This window comes from Aedes aegypti, chromosome 2, assembly GCF_002204515.2.
Source record: "Aedes aegypti strain LVP_AGWG chromosome 2, AaegL5.0 Primary Assembly, whole genome shotgun sequence".
Lineage (NCBI taxonomy): Eukaryota > Metazoa > Arthropoda > Insecta > Diptera > Culicidae > Aedes > Aedes aegypti.
In genome coordinates, this window is record NC_035108.1 from 116,576,950 (window position 1) to 116,595,915 (window position 18,966).

An 18,966-nucleotide genomic window follows, 5' to 3' on the forward strand; every position below is an offset into this window, starting at 1 on the left:
TTTTCGCTAAAAAAAATCCCAGAAAACTCCCCATCTTACCAACGGTTTGCTGCCGCGCGGCAGATGATTGACAGTTCCGTTTCCATTGATCCCCGCACAACCGAAGGCCAACACGTCGGCTACTCACAGAATGAGTGCGACCTACACAGAATTTTCACTCAGTCAGCCAGTTCTGCATTAGTTGCCTCATTATGTGTAGTTTTAACACATGCGCTGCGTAGAGCTGGCTTAGCGTGTACTCATAAGCCAACGTTGATCAAATAAGTTGGTTAGTATGGGTTTGGCTTTCGACGTGGCCGTATCCCGTTCTGTGACGTAGTTGGTTAACGCGCCCAGTCTAGCGTATTGGGAGTCGTGGGATCGAAGCCCACCAGAACGATCCTATTATTTTTCACAATTTCACATCTCAATTTGTCCAAATTGACTTTTGTGTCTACGACCCTCAAGTATTTTCAAACTAAAAATGCTCTCCATGCTTCTGTAGTGTAATCATATTCTCCATAAACGAATGATGCCGACATACTGAATTCTAGCGAGAAAATATCCGATGTACAGCATTGGACACAACATTTGCCACTTTTTCGATTTTCCATACAATATGATCATCTTTAGCTTACCAAAGATCTCAGTTATTGATTAACTGATTTGAACATCAGACATAACTTGAATTTTAACATGTATTGTTGAATAATTTGGTTTAAAATTTCGTTTAGTTTAAAAGTAATAACGATTTACCTAAAGTCTAATTTTTGACGAAAATTTCAAAAACTGTTTTCAGCAAAATTGTTCATCTCGTAAAAATCTACAAATTTGCTGAAGATACCATGAAGCTATTCTCTCAATTTGTTTAGTTGTGTCAATTATAAAAAATTTCAAAAAATTCACTTTAGTTAAACGGTTTATTTTTTGTTTTTAAACTCGTGTTTGGTAAAATGACTCAAAAATATATTTCGAAATTAAAGTTTTTTCTGTGTGAGGAATAATGTAGTGCTGTTAAAGAATCCATTCAGACAACATAATTAGCCAATTGTTGAACGGTCAAAATGCTCGCTAATTGTTGAACACGCCATAAGGAATACACGGGCTGTTCAACAATAGGCGACGTTTTCAGCCGTTCAACATTAAGCGACTTGCCCTAGTATGATAAGCAGGCATAGAGAAATGTCTGTATGGAAACCAATTGTTAGTTATTGCTCTAATCTTGGCTCGTAAAGACGCTTTGAGGAAAACTGTTTTCAAGTTACTACAATGGCGCAGCCGGTAGACACGAGGTAATTAAAATTCTCGAATACCTTGTAAGGCTTCTGAAAAGTAAAAATCTAAAGAAATATTGAAAGAATAAAATAGTAGTCTCCGATAGACATGGGCGGAGATGAAAGGCAAACGGTTTCTGCTGGAAATGGACAGAAATCCGAAAAAAAGGTCTCTGGTGAACAAAGATAGAGTACCTGAAAATGGATTCTGACGAAAATGGGCAGAGCTCCAGAGCAAAACTGGTGACTCTAATGAATACTGATTCCATCTATGAGTGTAAAATAGGAATATTGTATTCAAAATTATTGGCCTAGTTCACACCGAACAGCTAACTAACATTTGAATGTCTAATGATTACCTCTATGTAGAACTTCATGAGTACCGTAATCCGGGGTAACATTGATCAGTTTTTGAATTATTTCTTAAACTGTTCTTTTGAAAATGCAAATGTCGCAAGTTTTATATTTTTAAAACAAGAACTGCCATCCAAAAAGTTTATGAATTTACGCATGAACGCGATTTTTGCAAAAACCTCAATTTTCATTAGCTTATGATTGTAAGAAGGAGAGACACCACCCATGCTTTGAAAATATTCCATGATAATGATGATTCGAACTTTTTACGAGAAGGGTCATACCGATGAATGTTACCTCGCTGATCAATGTTACCCCGGATTACAGTACGCTGAAGATTCTGAACGTTCCTGAATGCAAACCTTCTGAAGAAGAGTCTAAATTTGGATAATCAAACATAGCTGCATTGAAAGAAAGTTTTAGTGCATCGCTGCACCAAATCAACAAGGTTTATATTGGGTTAAAGATGAGAATTTCTAAAATTAGCGCTTTAATAGATCTTTTGTAAATCTTCAATGGAATGAGTTGAGAACTTGACTGCCCATAACCTGAGAGAGAGGAGACAGCTCACTGACAACTGGCTTGTTTTCTTGGCTTCTTTGATTTATTCTTCTCATGTTTGGGTTGTACACAATGGTTCGGAGATCACAAACTGGGTCAAAACCATTTTCACATCCCATTTGTTATCAAAAAATATCATAAAATTTAAAAAATTTCAAAGCAATTTGAGTCCAATCGACAAGATTTAGATATTAAACGATTTTATATGCGAGGGCACAGGCAAACAAACTTAATTTTCAATCACATCCAGTTTTAGTTTAGCCAAATTCTGACGGTTTTTCACGCTCTGCCCTTCGAATGTGCGGTTTTCCAGTGACAGTTGATGACAGGTTCTCTTGACTTTTGGGAGTTCGCAATCGAAGCCAGCTGTCTCCTCTCCTACAGCCCTTAACTGCATATTGGTAACATTCGAAAAAAGTAGGCATTGAGTAAATTGAATACTAAGTGTGCATTTCATGGCAGTATGGGAGGAAACTAGAATTTCAAAAAATTACCAGGAACTCAAAAGTGCTTATTTGAGGCTGATGTTTTGTACAACTCATATTGCATACTGGGTGAAAAAAATAATTCTGATTGATATTTCATTGCCATTACATTACGAGGCTCATTTATAATCTCAATGTGACTGTTATGCGGTTATAATTACCAATGTGACAAAACAACTTGGTATTTTTTTTTCGAATTTTCTAGAACAATCTCACAGATTTTATTAAGTTAATCGAAAGTTTTTATCATTCGATGACTCTAGCACATCATGTTACAAAAGTTAAAACAAAGCTTATTACAATAAGTAGATGAGTTTGTATTAAATGGTATAGTACTAAATTCTGTTTTTTCATCTACTTATAGGTATTCTACTAAACAGCTCGAAGATTTATTATCTTATTACAATCTTGTTATAAATGAAACCGAATTTCAGCCACATTCATCATTATCATAGGTCATAGACCTTTCTGAAACGACAGGATTAACTGCAAATGTGCTTTGCAAATAGCAATAAAGTCAAGTTTATCAAGATGTGTTCAGTAACTTTTCAAACAAACTCTTGCAACTTCTCCCTAAATGCAGATTTTAATGTTTCATTTGAGTCATTACCACAACTCAAGAAGATTTTTCCCAGTTGCGCGAAAGTTGCACTAAACTACGTGTATGACAGCTAGAAGATTGTTTGTTTTAATCCAGTTGCAATATGGTTGAGTTGCACCTTACTTATCATCTACAAGTCGTGCCTGAAACCATTATCAACACAAAAAATGTTCAAGAATTTGGCACCTACCATTCGAAAGATTTTGTATACAAGCATCTTCTCCATGAATTTGAAAATATTCTAACGAGGGAAACGTGATTTGAAGGTTTGGAGCTACTTTGGAAGGGGATCGTTCTACACAACTTTTGTACTCTTTCAAATGAAACGTTAAACTATGAAGGAAATCCATCCTTCTCTTTCTTGCATCGTTAGCAACGTGGTGTTCCCGTTTCGGTTCATTTTGTTTTCCTAGTAATATGTTCATAAACGGTTTGAAATATTCCGTTATGGAGAAAAAAAGTGCAAAAATTGCATTGGTAGGTTTCCTAATCACCTTGGCAAGTTATTTACACGAAAAAAAAACTACCTACGATAGCACTTGTCCACTGCTATATCAGACGCGTTCGGCGTTGACGAGCGCACAACAGCAACTGAAAGAATATGCCTTGCTGAAGCTTATAACATTCAAGAAATAGTATCTTGAGTAATTTCCTCTGGATTTAGCAGATAGATGTTTGGCACTTTTCTTGGAGATATTCGTAGAAATCCCGAAGGAAGCATTGCATGAGGTACTGAAAAAAAGCAAGTGAGGAAATCTGTTTCAATATTTGAGGAAATTCTGAGAAAAAAAATCTTGAATACTCGCAGCTGTAACTCTGGTGAAACCAATGCGAGATGTTATAGATAAACTTTTAGAACAGATGGAGGACTCAAATCATAACACCTTATGTACTTTTGGTTAAATTATTGGAAATTTTCAACTTTGGAACTCCCTACATGAATTTTTGAAGAACTTATTAACCTCTGGTGGAATCCCACAGAAATGGCTACAGAGTTTATTACAAAGATGGAACCATTTATGCAAATTACCGAGCGAGTTACAGAGGGTCAATTTCTTAAAGAATATCTTGAGGGGGTGCTGAAGATATCGGAAGAAAAAAAATCGGAGCAAGTTTAATAAAGAAATTTTCGAAACATTTGTATAAGAATTCCCGAGGATGGCTTCTTAGATTAAAACATAAAGGAATCCCTATAAACCTTCCAGTATGTTCTTTGCTAGAATTACAGAAACAATTCATGATGTAATTTCTTGAACTTTGGAAAAAAATGTTTCGTCAGAACACCATGGAAGAATTCGTGTACGTGGCTTGAAAGAAACTTTTTTTTTCTAAATATTTGTAGAAATTTCATGGTTATTCTCAAATGAAATTAAGGATAAACTTCCGGAACAAAAATCATAAGTAGAAAAATATCTTGCTGGGGCCTCGATGCATAATTTCAGCTCCTCCTAAGGACTATTTCGTGAATGAATTATTGGAACGATTATAGTAGAAGTTCTTATAACAATTTAACGCAAAATATATGATGGGAAATTTTGAGGAATTTCTGGCGAAAATTTGAAATTCTACTCTATTGTATTCATCATGATAAAGTTCAACATGAATTCTAAAGATGATCTTTGGAAAATTCACCTTGGTCGCAAACACGTTTTTTTTTTCATTTTATTTCGTCAGCCAGGGGAGGGCAACGGCCCCTCACTGCCCCCCTCTGACTACGACCATGCTATGCACTGAAGACGGCCTTACAGTTGAAGTCGAAATACGCATCTGTTAAAGGATACAAACTCTAGTGGGACTAAACGGTATAGTACTAAATTCGGTTTTTCATTTATTTATAGGAATTCCACTCAACAGCTCGAAGATTTGTTTTCTTAGGACCCATTCACAAATTTCATAACGCTGAAGGGGTGGGCAGCCCTGTCGTCGTAAAATTTGAGCTACTAAGTCGTCTTCTTTTTTTTTGGGGGGGCGTTACTATAGCTCAGAGGGCGCTACTACTCCCAGGCGTTTATGAGTCGTTTCTAATGTCCAATTTTAGATCAAGAAGCATGAAGCTGTTTAACTTTATCAAACAGATAAAATTAATAATCTCAATCATATTTTATTCTGCCAGCGCCGACAATTGTTAAACATTATTTGTTCAATCAAATCGATGTGTTGTAACTTACTTATTTACCTTACCGATTAGGGTAAGGTCTGGGCAGCCGGAGACGTCTCCATTTGACTTGGTTCATGGCTGTCGGGCCTTAGCCACGCATTCTACGAAGAATCCGCAAATGAACTTCAACTTGATTGACCCAATTTGCTCGCAGCGCACCACATTGTCTTGTGCCGATCGGATTATTATTAAGAAACCATTTTCACCTGGTTGTTAAACGATATTTGGTTGGCATGCCCGCCTACCACAACCAGCTTGCAGCTCTACCTATGTAACCTGTCACATGAAAATGCCTATCCCCGCTTCTTTTATCACACCCTCTAAAGCAATGTTGAACAGCGAGATTCGAAGAGACTCAAGGGTGTCCCTGATACTCGGGAAACGCACATCACTCGATCTATCGTCGTATCGACCAATATTATCAGTTTGCCCAGAAATACTGTATTTTTGCATAATCTGCCATAGCTGGTTTCGATCGTATGTATCGTAGGTCGATTTGAGATCGATGAACAATATCTGTATACTGATGTGTGGATACATTGTACTCTTGGTATTTCTGCAACACCAGGCGAATAACGAGTATATGATCAAGCGAATATATGTTTTCTAACCTACCAATCTCCCTTTCTATATTCTTGAGATGTGGAGCCAGAGGTCTCTTGTCGTCTACACGTGTTCCTGGAGTTGTAACTTAATCTTGTTCAAATCTACTGGTTTCAAAAATAATTCGATAATTTTAATAAGGCTGCTGCGTGACCGGTGTTAACTAATCCAAACGTGGTTGGTTGAACTTGTTAAACAAAACTAGAGCTGATTAGAACATCATTCTGAACTTGCTTTCTCTGATTAGTATTGAACAAAATTCCAAACAGGTAAACAACAAACAAAATTTGATTAAAGTTAAATTGGGTTAAGTCACGTCTCTAAACTTTTTTTTAATTCAAATATCATTCCTCCGATATCTTATCATACTAATTTTCATGATTTCATCACTTACATGCATGATCAAGATAATAAAAGGAATCGAAATGCTATTATATATGTTTTCATGATAAAATTATAGCATTTGTCAATAAAATAAAATGAAAATTATACCTCCTCCATGTTGATTTCCTGCAGCTCGTAAAATTTTTAGTATTTTCAAATTATGCCAATTGAATTATTTTTTCCATACAAATCTGTGATAGTACCTATATAGAGGGAAACGAATTTAATTTTATTTGAATCACAAGAGCTGCCCAAACATACCAAGAATAGCAAACATATAATATTTTTGATATCATCTGGCGTTATCTATTCCCGTAAAAATAAATAAATGTAACAGTTTAAGAGGTAAAACACTTAAAATTTTCTTTCCCTTTTCAACAGTCAATTTCAGCAACCACCGAATCTTTAACACTATATGAACAATATTTTACTTGAACAATGTTTTTATAAAACTAAGATGATGACTATCAATTATCATTCCAGTTTAGTTGTTTAGCGTTTTTTTAAGAGATCGTATATTTTTGTTATACTAATCCCCAAAACCCTTTTTTAAAGGTCACACCGTTGCATGTAATTTCTGAACGCCTTTTCATAAGGCACCATACAAACATGTGTTATTAAAATGCATATCTACTTCAAGGAGGCTCCAGATTTTCTGACACATTCTGCAAATTAATCTTAATTAAGTTTCGTTAATACAATATTGAAATCTCCTTGATGTCCAAAAAGCAATTCTGTCCATAAACCACGTTGTTTGGTTCTTATCCACACATTTTTCAACCGTAGTGTTAATGACTACGTTATTTTTTCTAAATATCTATACAGATAATTCAACCATAAATTTGTTAAATGATTATGATAAATTCAAGGGATCAGGTGTATTCTGCTGCCCAACAAACAATCATATGTTTAGCTATGTCAGCGCACTGTAATAATATTTCCTTGTCTTACGTAGAACTGTGCTGAATCAGTTGAAAAAGAACAATTTCCGGAATATATTAGGGCGGCATGCTTATGACCTCGAGAAGATCTATGTGAAGTAATATTAAATTTCTCAGGGACATTGATACAGCTTAACATCATTTACATTATCTACGTGAGATACGGCCAAATTACTTCAGGGCGTGGATAAAACTTAGAAATTTCGTCTGATGGCTTTCAAAGCATTAGGATGCACCAGGTCTACTTAGGATAAGATCAAATAATTACTAGGGCTTGATACAGCTTGAAATTTTTAATTGATATCTTCTGGACAATCTGAGTTACGGTCAAATAACTTCAAGGCATGAACACTCGGAAATTCCAAATGATGTCATACATGGCGCCAAGAAGACGTTGTTTACATGGGATAAGGTCGAATAACTCCAGGGCGTATATACAGCTTAGAATTTTCAATAGTTGTCCTTAGGACATAATTATGTACCTGATGTACTTAGGATAAGGGCAAACTATTCCAGCGTGTCGATACAACTGGGACATTTAATCAATGTCTAGAGGGGTTGATATGCAGTAAAGCTACGTAGGATAAGCTCAAATTACTCCAGGGCGTTAATATAACTTATAATTTTCATCTGATGTCCTGCAGGGCGTCAAGAGGCGCTAGATCTTAATGGGATAAGGTCAAATTATTCCTGATTACTGTATTGCTCCATTGCACACTGGGCCAGGAGCAGAATTTAGCCAGACAAAACCTCTAGCGCTTTAGGAGTGCATTTTTTCGGGTTGGTGTCAAAGGAGACTTGTCTTGAATTTGTTTGTTCTTCAATTTGATGATAAAAGTTAGTTGGAAATTTCGCCGCATAGGTGGCGCTGCGATGCAAACTTTTTTGTTTTGCGTCCTAGAGCTTTCGCGTCTTCGGCAATGTTTTAGAACGTGTAAAAATACGACAAGTTGTCGAAGACACCAAAGTTCTAGGACTTAAAATAACAAAGTTATGGTAAAAAATGTGTAAATCACTTAAATTTTACGTTTTTTTCTACTTTTTCAAATATTTATATAATAATAAATATTTATATAATAATAACATTTTTTTTCATACAGTACATGCATGTCATCGAAATTAAACGACGCACGGTTGTTAAAATAAAATATTTTACGATTTTAAGGTAAAAAGTAGAAAAAACGTAAAATTTAATTGATTTACACATTTTTTACCATAACTTTGTTATTTGAAGTCCTAGAACTTTGGTGTCTTGGACAACTTGTCGTATTTTTACACGTTCTAAAACATTGCCGAAGACGCGAAAGCTCTAGGACGCAAAACAAAAAAGTTTGCATCGCAGCGCCACCTATGCGGCGAAATTTACAACTAACTTTTATCATCAAATTGAAGAACAAACAAATTCAAGACAAGTCTCCTTTGACACCAACCCGAAAAAATGCACTCCTAAAGCGCTAGAGGTTTTGTCTGGCTAAATTCTGCTCCTGGCCCAGTGTGCATTGTTGATACAACTTAATATATCTTCTATCTTCTATATAAATAAAAATGAAATGGTGTTTGTATGTCACGAAATGGCTTGAAAACGGGCTATCGGATTTTGAAAATTCTACAATAGTTATGTTCCTGAGGTGTTCCGACGTGTTTGTGCATATAAAAAGTAAAGAATATTTAACGGGAAAGTTGAAAAAACTGGAGTGAACGGAACTTCCATTTTGCACGGGACGTTTCTTTGCGTTTTTCAACAGCCTAGGGTAAAAGCACTATATTTCGACCCATGAAACCAGCAAATGAGTATAAAACTCCTAAAAAGCTTGCAAAAAACCATCAACTAATATTCAAATTTGGCAGTCGAATAACAAAACATATTATTTGTTCATGAATAACTTCTATCAGATGATATGTCATTGTATATTTTGTATTTTTATTGATAAATTACTTTATCTTTTTGTGCTATTTTTCGACCCACTGTTTTATTTTTCGACCCATGCATGTGCTAATTTTCGACCTGTACCAATTTATACAATATAATCGGTATATTGTATGCGGGAAACACCTTTATTACTGAATTTATATCAAGTTTATGCTTATCTGATGGGAATTAATTATTATTTTTTTCTTTTCCAGAGCGTAAAGGGAACGTGGCAAGTTTTAAACATTAATATATGGGCGAAAATTATCAATTTATTATTGAATATTCTTCGAATATTTTTCTTTTTAAAATTACATCCCAGTGGAAACAGTGTATGCTTCCCATTTTATTAACGAACTTTATGATAAGCAGTTCAACAGTTATTATCTGATAGAACTAAGGAAGGTTCCTGAATACCATAATTTTTTGGTTTTGTATCCCTTTCACATCCTTTGAAGATGTTGAATGTCATACGTTTCGTCATTAGTCTAATAGTTTGTGGAATTTCGTGTGATTAAGTTGTGGACTACGATATCATAATTTAAGAGGAAAGTAACCATCATGTTTTACAAAGCTTTACAAAACCTGTATTTTTTGCTCAAAATTTAAGCAATGTTCAAGAAAATCTATCATTGCATTACACTTGCTATCTGGATTGTGATAATAGATTTTTCTGAGGATTTTTTTTTTTTCAATTTGAACGAAACACCTGTTTTTGCATTTTTGATGATTGCTGATGATTGAATGATGGATTCTTGAGCCTAAAGTACAAACTGTATGACCAAGGTAAGGCGCCATTCATGAATACTTATCGATTTTTCTACCATTTAACGGTTTTACGTGGAACATATCACATTACATTCAACTGTTGCGATAGGATATAGTACAGCAACGGGGTATTGTTATTGAAACATGTAAAGCCATTATGTTTAAAACATTTATTTCATTCCATTATTTAATAGTTCAAGGAAAGAAACTCAAATTCTTCTTCTAGCTCTCGATTTTAACTGCTTTTTAGGCTTCGACTTTTATTTGATGGGCCGTTTCGGTACATTGTTTTTTTTCCCCTTCAAATTTGGCTCCAATCATTTTTCTTCCGCTCCTTTCTAAGAATATCGCGATTTTATTTATCATGCTCTATCAATTCACCTGGACGATTGTCTTTAAAACAGCTGGGCCTTTCAGCAGTATCAAGAAACCCTTCGACATGCTCCAACGTTGAGTCACGTTTCACTAGCCATCCCCGTCGCTGATTTCCGAATATTCACACCTCAAATTCTGCCTCCTCCTCCATTGTGGTCGGTACTGTACTTGTCTGCACTTTTCTGGGTGCTATAATATGTTAATTCAAATAATTTTGATTAAATTGAAACAAGATGAGTATATTTCTTACCGTTTTAGTTAAAAACCGTTGAAGCAAGAAATTCAACTCCACGAAAGAACAATCATCATTATGATCGATGTTTATTTTTGATGAAGGGTCGAAAACTGAAACACATCACCTTCTGAAATCGTGGCATGCTTTTTCGACCGGTCGAAAATTGAAACCTGGTGTTTCAATTTTCGAACAATTTCAAACGCGTAATAAACTTTATTTTCGCTTATAGATGCACAAAATTAAATACAATATGCTTAAATTTTATCTGTCTTCATCAAACTTTATCGATTAGGCATCACTTTGATCAGTTTTTAAACTGATTTAAGCCTTTTCAATATGTGGCGATTTTTCATCGATGGAAGAAAAAAGGACTGATTCAGACACAGGGATATCAGGAATTATCAATTTAGGATTAAAACTCCGTTGTATAGATGCAATTTTTAATGGATTATGACAGGTATAACAGCAATGGCATATTCCAGTGATTTAAAAATGTTTGAAAATTTCACATAGTAGTTTAAATAACATTTGTTCTATCAATAGGTCGAAAATTAGCACTGGGTCGAAAATTAGATCCCTTACCCTACTTGATGGCAAGACGAAGTTTGCCGGGACCACTAGTTAAGGATAAATTACTCCAAAACGCTGATACAGCTTTCAATTTTCAATTCATGTCCTCAGGGGGTTGAGATGCATCTGATCTACATGAGTCGAAGTAAAATTACTCCAAGGCGTTGATACAGCTTCGAGATTTCGATTGAGGTCATACAGGGCGTTAAGTACATTTGGTCCTCATGGGATAAGATCATATTACTCCAGGACGTTGATACAACTTATAATGTTCAACTGATGTTCTACAGTGCGTCAAGTTACTTGTGATCTACAAAGGACAAATCCAAATGACTCAAGGGCGTTGATACAAGTAGGAATTTTCATGTAATGTCCTCAAGGTCTTTGAGGTGCATCTGATCAAGTTATTCCAAAGCTGATATCTTACAGAGCGTTAAGATGCATCTGGTCTACGTAGAATTAAATTAAGAAAAGTTCAAATTATTACAGGGCGTTGCTACAACTTTCAATCAACTTTCAGACATTCAATCAATGTCTTCTGGGGGTTAAGATGCAGCTGAATATGGTCAAATTAATCCAGGACGTTGATAAGCTTATAATTTGCAACTGAAGCCTTACAGGGCGTCAAGATGCATCTCATCTTGGTGGGATAATGTCCAAAGAGCGTTGATACAGCTTGGAGTTTTCTGTGGATCTCTTACAGGGCGTTAAGATGCACCGGATATACTTAGGATTAATTACTCCTGGGCGTTGAAACAGCTTGCAATTTTCAATTAATGTCCTTAGGGTATTGAGATGCACCTGATCTACGTGAGACAAAGTCAAATTACTCCAGGGCGTTGATTTCGATTGATGTCATACAGGGCGTTAAGTACATCTGATCTTCTTGGGATAATGTGGAATTACTTTCGGGCGTTGATACGGCCTGTAATTTCATTGATATAATAAAGGACGTCAAGATGCATCTGATCTACGAAGGGTAAGGTTGAATTATTCTCGGGCGTTGATACAGATTATAATTTTAAACTGATGTCCTACAGGGCGTCAAGATTACCCTGATCTACGAAGGATAAGGTCAGATAACTGCAGGGCGTTCATACATCTTGGAATTTTCAAATAATGTCCTCTGGGCGTTGAAGTGCATCTTATCTACGTATATAGTCAGCTTATTCCAGAGCTCATGCTTAACAGGGCGTTCATATGCACCTGGTCTACGTATAATAAAGTCAAATTACTCCAAGGCGTTGATATAGCTTGAAAATGTATATTGATGACTTACAACGCGTTAGGATGCACATGATCCTGCAATGATCAATCAATCTTCCTATATTTTCCATGAATCTGGGCGAAAATTGTAAAAAAAAAATCTGAAAAAAGCTTCTTAGTCATCGACTAAGCGCGACTAAGCAGGACGACAGGGCTGGGGGTGGGTGGGTGTCGTTAGGATGTTACAGCTCATACAAAATTCGAAAAATATTCATACAAAATGCGGTACGAGGAGGTGGGTGGGTGCCAAAAATGGTGATTTTTGGCGTTATGAAATTTGTGAATGAACCCTTATATCTGTTTAAGCATCAAGCTCAATAATATTTTTCAGAAGTTTCAATACTTTTCCTACCAAAAGATTAAGCATCCACTCAACCATAAGAGTACCGAAACTCGTGTAGCCTATCATAACATCTGAATGCCGGTTTCGCTCGCCTCAATTGTCAGCCAGGTATTTAACGAACCGATTATCACCCCCAACTTGTTGGTGTGCCGTTTTTCGCCAGAGCAGGAAATATGTAGGACCACACAGCCGCAGTAATTTATCGAGATACAAACTTCGGCTATTGGAGCGGCGACGGCGCCTTCTTCACAGCTGCCGGTATTGCAAGCCTATCCTGCAGTGTTCAGTCGATTGTTTGCGCTCAGCACAATCGGTTCGTTTGGCTTTTCTGTAGTCTACTTAGCGGGAGGAGTCAGCCAGCCGCCCTCACGATACCGATCATCGAGCCGGTAATAGTTCAGTTGAGCGCGTGGGTGAGATTTTCTTTATCAATCAGTAGAAAGTGCGCGCAGTTCGGATCGACGTTAAGTACACTGCTGCTCACCATTGAGGAAACGCAGAGATTTTCGCAACGCATCACCGTCGACCTCCACACTGCAGTCGAGTGACGTCGGTTCCCCTCGCTGGACCGGTTGACCGTGGGTTACTTTGGGGTCTCTAAAACTGCGACTCAATTGCTGTGGTGGTCTCTCGAAACGTGTTTCTGCCCATTTCGTCGATTGGGATATTACCGGGCTTCATTCAGTCACGGTTTTGCAAGCGACGTGCTCAAATGGCAATTCGGTCTGACGCTGTGCGAGAAAAATTGCCACATTCAAATTTGGAGATTTGAACCTACTGTGCGTCAAGGGATGACAATGCGGTGAAACGAACTCGTGTCTCATAATTAGGGAATCGCCACTGGAAGTGCCAATATCTCCGAACAGGTGAAATATCACTGAACTGAAATGCGTGCAAAATCCGAAGTCAAACAATGCATCGGAAGCCAAACTAGAGTGCCAGATATAAAATATTTCCTCAACAACAATCGTGTCAACACTGAAAAGACCAGTGTCCATAGGTGGTAAATTGATACCGGAGTGAGGAGGGGGCACCAACCGAGCGAACCGCAGATAGATAAATCGTCGACTCTCTGAAACTTGTTTTGGAAAGTTTTCTGTTTTTGTTTTGCCTGCGAAAAGCAGCTGTTTGCTGTTACCTACCGTTTGTTACCAGCTCTGGAGTGCTGCTGCTGCCGGGCAATAAAACAGTATGGACGTTACGGAGAGCAGCAAACTAAGGTAAAGTAAATTTTCTAAGCCGGGGAGGTAAAGGGGGGTGTAAATATGGTTATAGTTGGATGGATGTAAGATGCTTGTTTACAGTGGCCAATAAAAATGAATAGCTTCATTCCATTCACTGACCGGGTGAAGGTGAAATCTAATGGATTTTTACTATAAAACAGTCTACTAGTGGGGAACGTTATGGAAGTCGAGAAAATTTCCGGCGGAATCCGAACTAATCAATCTGATCAATCTGATCAAATTCTTGCTGAATAGCTGCGCCTTTATCACTACGGTTATATGTACCGCAAAATTGGGTGAATTTGATCACTTTTGAGCGGGTTTGTTTAATAAGATCTGATGGAATGCATATATTATCGTCCAAATATTTTTAAAACCAGATGTGTGTTGAATTAAGGAAATTTTAATAAAATGCTTTCATAATAACAAAAACATTTTTTGGATATCAAAGAGTGAATAATTTATAGGTTTCCAAAATCAAAGAGATGTGCTATTCACTAAATGTTGGGTTACTAATTCTGAATTGAGTCTCAAAAATCTTTTTCCTCTGGAAATGAATTTTCTTTTTCAATGAAAATTTGCCAGGCCAACTCAGGGCACAAGAGCAATCCCAGCATCGGTTAGCTACTTGGTAATCCAGGGCTTTTCGCGATACAAAAACTAACAAAACGAAACTTTAACGATACTTGCACTTTATTATAAATTTCTAAATTGTGGCGTGTTGTTCTGTGTTTTCAATTTCAGTGTTAATTTGTTAAGTGTAACCTATTTTTATCGTTGGTACCGTTACATACCGCTGCCTTCTGTTGTTGGGTGGACAAATGGCCGACACGGCGACACCAATCCTGCTGTGCGGCCGGAACTCTCGCCGGAATGGCGAAGCGGGCGGATGTACGGGCTGGTATTCAACTCCGTTGACGGGCCAGCGGGCGTTGCTGGTCACAGCGTTGGACGGTCGAGTGGGAAAATCCTCCTTGACGATTAAGGCCTATGGTCTAAGGATTCGTCCAGTGATGAACGGCGGAAATCCTTAGCGGTTAGGCAAGGAAACCGTTCCCGGTTTCGCGGGCCGAACCGTGTGCTGGACGGAAAACAATAGAAAGACAAGAACAAGAGCAAGAGGTCCTATTGGACAAGACAAATTATTGCAAATTCTAGAATTCTCGTGTATGCAGGGTAATTGGAATTTTCTACAAAACTTTGCCGTCCAAACAAATATAATATTACTCAACAGACAAATACCGTGAAACGGGGTATCTTTGATAATGCGGGCAACTTTGATAGTGCCTTACCCACCAAGGCCATGCGCACGGACGGGCGTTTATTTTTTTGCTGTCACGGTTTTGATCGTTCTCTAGAATGTTCAATTTGGCCGGCCAATTCAAGGTTTGGATGATGTTACACATTAAGCAAAATTAAAGAAGTGAAAAAGTTGTTCAGTTAACAAATGGTGCTCGCAGTATAAAAATCTGAAGTTCATTGGGTTTCATATTTCCCGGTCGTTGTGGTCCGGAGATTTCAAGTTGTTTCGCTGAAAATTTGGCCTTTGTGATTTGTTCGTAGAGAGGAATTGATGCAGTTTCTGTTTGAAGAGATAGTTTCAGTAGGACAAAAAATGAAAACTATATTTACTACATGAGGAAAACACAATACCCTTGTCGAAATGTCGGGCAAATAAGCACCTCGTTTTAGCTTAAGATAGCGTTGCCGTAAAATTAAGGTTACTACTCATAAAACAACTAAAGATCAGAAACTTAGTTTAACAGTTATGTCCTTTAAATTTGTGTTTTTTTTTAAACTCTGTTAAAAAATTTATCTGAGAATTGTGACTATAAAAAAAACTATAAATAGCGTAAATTTTCTTCCTTTTCTGAAAAACAAATTGAAGCCTTGTTAGAGAAGTTTGCAAAATCCTTTCATCAACAATTTTTTAGTTGATTCAACTTTAGGGCAAGGCTCGCAACTTTCAGACATATGAAATCCCTGAGAAGCGATCATTTGGCTTTCAAAAATTACGGAGAAACAAAATCTTAAAATGCTGGTAGTAGCATATCGAAATTTTCCAGGCGTTGTTACTGAGCGTAAAGCACATCCACATTGTTGAAAAATTCAAAAACATATTTGAGACTTCAGTAATCGCATTGGTGTCTTTTGTACAACACTGTTGGAAAAACCTCGCTTTTCGTAAACAACACCAACTTGGCGAATCTGACAATGCAAAACCGCGTAACAACTAGAAGTTTAAGGAACAACACTGTTGAAAAGCGATTGAAGGGTATCAAGCTGGCTAATGTATTGAAATCTTGTCTAATTACTTGAATTGTTTAACCCGATTTTTTTTTTTTTTGGGTTTGTTTTTTTTTTGCGTCGCTGAAGTAGAAGTTTTTTTTTTCTCGGTTCCACATTTTGCTGAGCAGTGCTGTGCGAAGGCCTAAGCCTAATAATTCGTTTTCACGCGTTGTTGGAGTGATTTTGTATTCCAGCTTTTGCGTGTTGATGCCGAGATTGGAACTTCAGTCGGGAATGGATTACCAACTGGTGAGCTTGTTTCATGCTTGTGATAACACAAATTAGTATCGTGTCAATGTTACATTTATTTAATCGTTAAACAAACTATGGATGGTTCGTCACTATTAGCGTCGGCATAAGCTCTTGCTCATTACTAAAAATGACCTTCGAATTGTTCGATATTAAACATGTCGACGTAATGATCGATAAATATTTAAATTGAGGCTACATGAATCACACTCCTTATCAAGGTAAACCCCAATGTATCCTTTTTTTTCATAAATCCATGTAGATTTTGAACCCTCTCACTAACAAAACTAGAAGGGTATTTATTAGTGAGGGAGAAAATGATCTGTGAAGTTGATCGGTGATGCGATCCATGGACAAGGGGGGAAAATACGACTTATACTTAAAGCTAGTTTTGTATTTTTGTCTCGAGAAGTTTTTGGTAGAAGATTTAAAAAATACGTCAACATCTGCAGTGTCGAACCATTCAAAAGATTTTTTATTGATGGCGAAAAAAGAAAAATATATATATTTCAAATTATATACCATACATAGTATGTTTGAAAATTACATATGAGTATTACCGTGCATTTTTGTCGAGAGGAAAATTTGTTGGAAGAAGGTCGAAGTTTTTTTTTTAAATACGTCAACATTCATAATGTCGAACAATTCAAAAGATATTTTTAGTAATGTCAAAAAGAGAAAAATATATGTATCTTGATGCCGACACTTGTAATGACGAACCATACAAAGTTTGTTTGAATATTACATAAAAGTAATGCTTTCTTGAGAAAATGTGTTATCATAAGCATGAAACCAGCACACCAGTTGGTAATCCGTTCTCGACTGAACACGAATATATTTTCGCACTCACACAGCGCGAACAGCAAAACTTCTCGGCATCCCGAAAACGAACCGTCTTGCTTGGGCTTACCAAAACACTGCCCGAGAGAAAAAAAAATCATTCCGACGACGCACAAATTAAACTCGTTTGCTTGGGCTTTCGGAAGCACACTGCCCAGCGAATCGAGAACCGAGAAAAAATCATTCCGGCAACGCACACACCGAACTCGCTTACTTGGGCATGAGAAAAAGTCCTGTTTTAAGTAAAAATAAATTTTAAGTGTAATAAAATATTTCTATTGCTACTCAAAATGTTCACTTGACTACTTCAAGCAAGTTCATGCTGAAAATACCATTACCTTTAATTTTGATTTACATACGAACAAACTTAAAAATACTATTTTTACATTTCGGTTGCAAATCCATCAACTTTTCATTGAGAAGTTGATGAACATAACGGCCTACTTTTCCTACCGAACCAAACAATGCTGAAAAGTGCTACTTTTCAGCACTCATTTCGGTGCTGAAAAGTAGCACTTTTCAGTATTGTTTTTGTAAGCGTCAACCGAATAACCCAGTCTCTTCATGTCATATGTGCTTATTCTGCGCGGCGTATGAGTCGAGACGAGTCGTTCTCACCTCGGGCGACTAATCAGATGGGAGCGAGTTGACACCTCACCGACTCGTCTCGTACAGAATAAGTACACTTGCATCTGATTCTAAGGGTTTGTTCTACGACTTGGGTATGTGAGAATTGTCGGTGTTGGATAGCGAGGTGACAATTCTCGACTTGAGTGAAATGACTTTCCATTTTGGTTTCCAGGAGTCACTTCACTCGAGTCTATATCCGTTGTGCGATCTGGTTCCTACACAAGCTGGCGATTCTGATGTGGGATCGAATCGTCCAGCATTTGTAGTCTGCTACTTTATGTGCTGTCTTACCTGTTCTTTCCTCCAATAGGGAATATAGAACTGCATGATACCGATGGAAGCGAGAAAATTTGTGACATTCTTGAGTACTATTGTATCACAGCCTACGTGATTGAAAAATGCTGAATGCGTAGTTTCACGCATGGCTGTATGCCCATGTGGGTTCTCTTGAAATGTTGGTCTGTGTTTTTTGAGTTCAACCAGCTGAAACGGCATTTTTCGAAATAGCAAAAAATGTTGTATGCAACACGTTACAAAACTCGATTTTTTCAGCACTCGTTGTATTTATCCAACTCGGCGAGCCTCGTTGGATAAATGTACAACTCGTGCTAAAAAAATCATAATTTTGCAACTTGTTGCATAAATAACTATTTTGTGGTTTTCTGGGTAAAATAGACTTTCTGTGTAATGTAATTTATTTTTACCTGAACATGTTCACTTGGATTTCACAATCAATTCATGCTGAAAAAACTACATTTCATAGCCTTGAGTTTTGATTTACAGACCAACAAACTCGGGAAATAAGTTTTTGTGTTGTTCTTTTGGTACAAATAATTTTAAGTGTAGTCAAAAATGTATTTTTCTATTCAAACAAATGACTTCTACGAGTAAATTTATGCCGTATAAACTACATACCTTCGAATTTGATT

The 18,966-nt window shown here is 36.9% G+C and overlaps 1 protein-coding gene across 1 annotated transcript in view; it reads left to right on the forward strand.

Moving 5' to 3' along the window:
* Positions 1-13,091: 13,091 nt before the first annotated feature.
* LOC5564459 (sialin) overlaps positions 13,092-18,966 on the forward strand; it is a 37,426-nt gene continuing 31,551 nt past the window's right edge. The window contains exon 1 of the mRNA XM_001648757.2: positions 13,092-14,026. Coding sequence (XP_001648807.1) covers positions 13,998-14,026 — 29 coding nt within the window. The 5' untranslated portion in view covers positions 13,092-13,997. The remainder of the gene's footprint in view (positions 14,027-18,966) is intronic.